Here is a 1,446-nt window from a genome sequence, read left to right on the forward strand (position 1 = left end):
CCAATAACAATAACAACGACAATACCCAAATGCAATAGAATTAATAGCAAACATAATTATTACTAATTATACTGTGTTTTATGATGAATGTGTGCACGAAATCAATGTTGATAATAATCATGATATAGGACTATAACTAGGGGCGGCTCGTGGGGTTAAAAAGTGGGCGTGCACAATTAAGCTATCGCAGGTTGGAGATAGTCAATGGCATAGTAAATGAGATGGTGTATACTTTTAGGATCTTTGGGTTTGTGAGGGAGGACCTCGTGCTTTTCTTTTTTTCTTTTCACTTTTTGTTTGACTTCTAGAACTAAATCTATTTGTTAACTAAACGTCAATTTCATTCATCCTGCATTAGAACTGAACTCTCAGGTAATACCTTTCACCACTCCACTACAAAACCGTTCAAAAGCACAACTCATAGGACGGCGACTTAAGTATGTCACGTTCACTTCCCTCAGGTTCACGGTCACAGAGTCACTTGAAATAGTGGCAAGACAAAGAACCAATCACTATTCACTTGAGCACTCCGCTGGATTGCTCCGGAACTCACATAATTTTGGCATAGAATAGTGCACAGTCTTTCACGTATTTTTTTAGATTGCCTACTGTGGGCTATGTTTCGGCGCTATTCGGCAGGAGCACATTTGAGATGTGCCGTCTTATTAATATTAATGTATCGCCTAACTCTCTACGAGTGTCGTCATCGCTTGGGTTATCTCAAAGAGCGATTTATAGGTCAAGTTTCCCACTGTTGAATATCCTGTTGTGTTTAGATACAGTGCATGAACTTTGGCATGGCATAGTAGATGTTTTACGGCGCTATAGACACAGAAACGACCGTTACGGCGCCAGCAAGGACCTTGTTTTGATATAATATTTGGCTAGTGTTTGTTTCTGGCGTCTTTTATTTTATTATTGTGGGTGCTTTACGTAGTAGAACATTACAACATTTTGGGCGGCACTGCACGACTGTGCTCTATGGACGAACCGCGCCTGACTATAACGTGACTTTGGTCACAAGTTATAACGATATCTATTGCAGTATCACCATTAACAAAAAATAGGTCAACAAAAATCGTAGTTATCAAAGGCCTTTAAAAAAACCACACACACTTTGTTTTGCAAATTAATCATATTCATTACGAGAACAATGTCATCCTTTTTGCGTGTTATCAGAAAGGGAAAAACATTTATTAAGGGAACTAACCCTGGAAATTTGAACAATCTAGGGTGTTGTTGTTGCCTCCCTTGCCAATTTTGAAGGTCCATGTGCCCCTGATGTCTTCGTACATGCAGTTGCCTGGGGTGTCGCCTTGTACAACCACGATGGCCGCAAGGGCAACCACACAGGTGAGGATAACAGACTGCATCGTGGATTACCTGCGGACGTACAGAATGAATAATTATTAGATGTGCACCATATGACCTTGTGTACTTGAGAGC

General features: G+C 40.4%; 1 protein-coding gene across 1 annotated transcript in view; it reads right to left on the reverse strand.

Moving 5' to 3' along the window:
- Positions 1-1,446, reverse strand: part of LOC101847197 (dipeptidyl peptidase 1) — a gene marked incomplete in the record, with an annotated part of 9,890 nt that overhangs the window by 6,547 nt on the left and 1,897 nt on the right. Inside the window, 1 exon segment of the mRNA XM_013083965.1 lies at positions 1,211-1,383. Coding sequence (XP_012939419.1) covers positions 1,211-1,373 — 163 coding nt within the window.

This window comes from Aplysia californica, unplaced genomic scaffold (genome assembly GCF_000002075.1).
Source record: "Aplysia californica isolate F4 #8 unplaced genomic scaffold, AplCal3.0 scaffold00265, whole genome shotgun sequence".
Lineage (NCBI taxonomy): Eukaryota > Metazoa > Mollusca > Gastropoda > Aplysiida > Aplysiidae > Aplysia > Aplysia californica.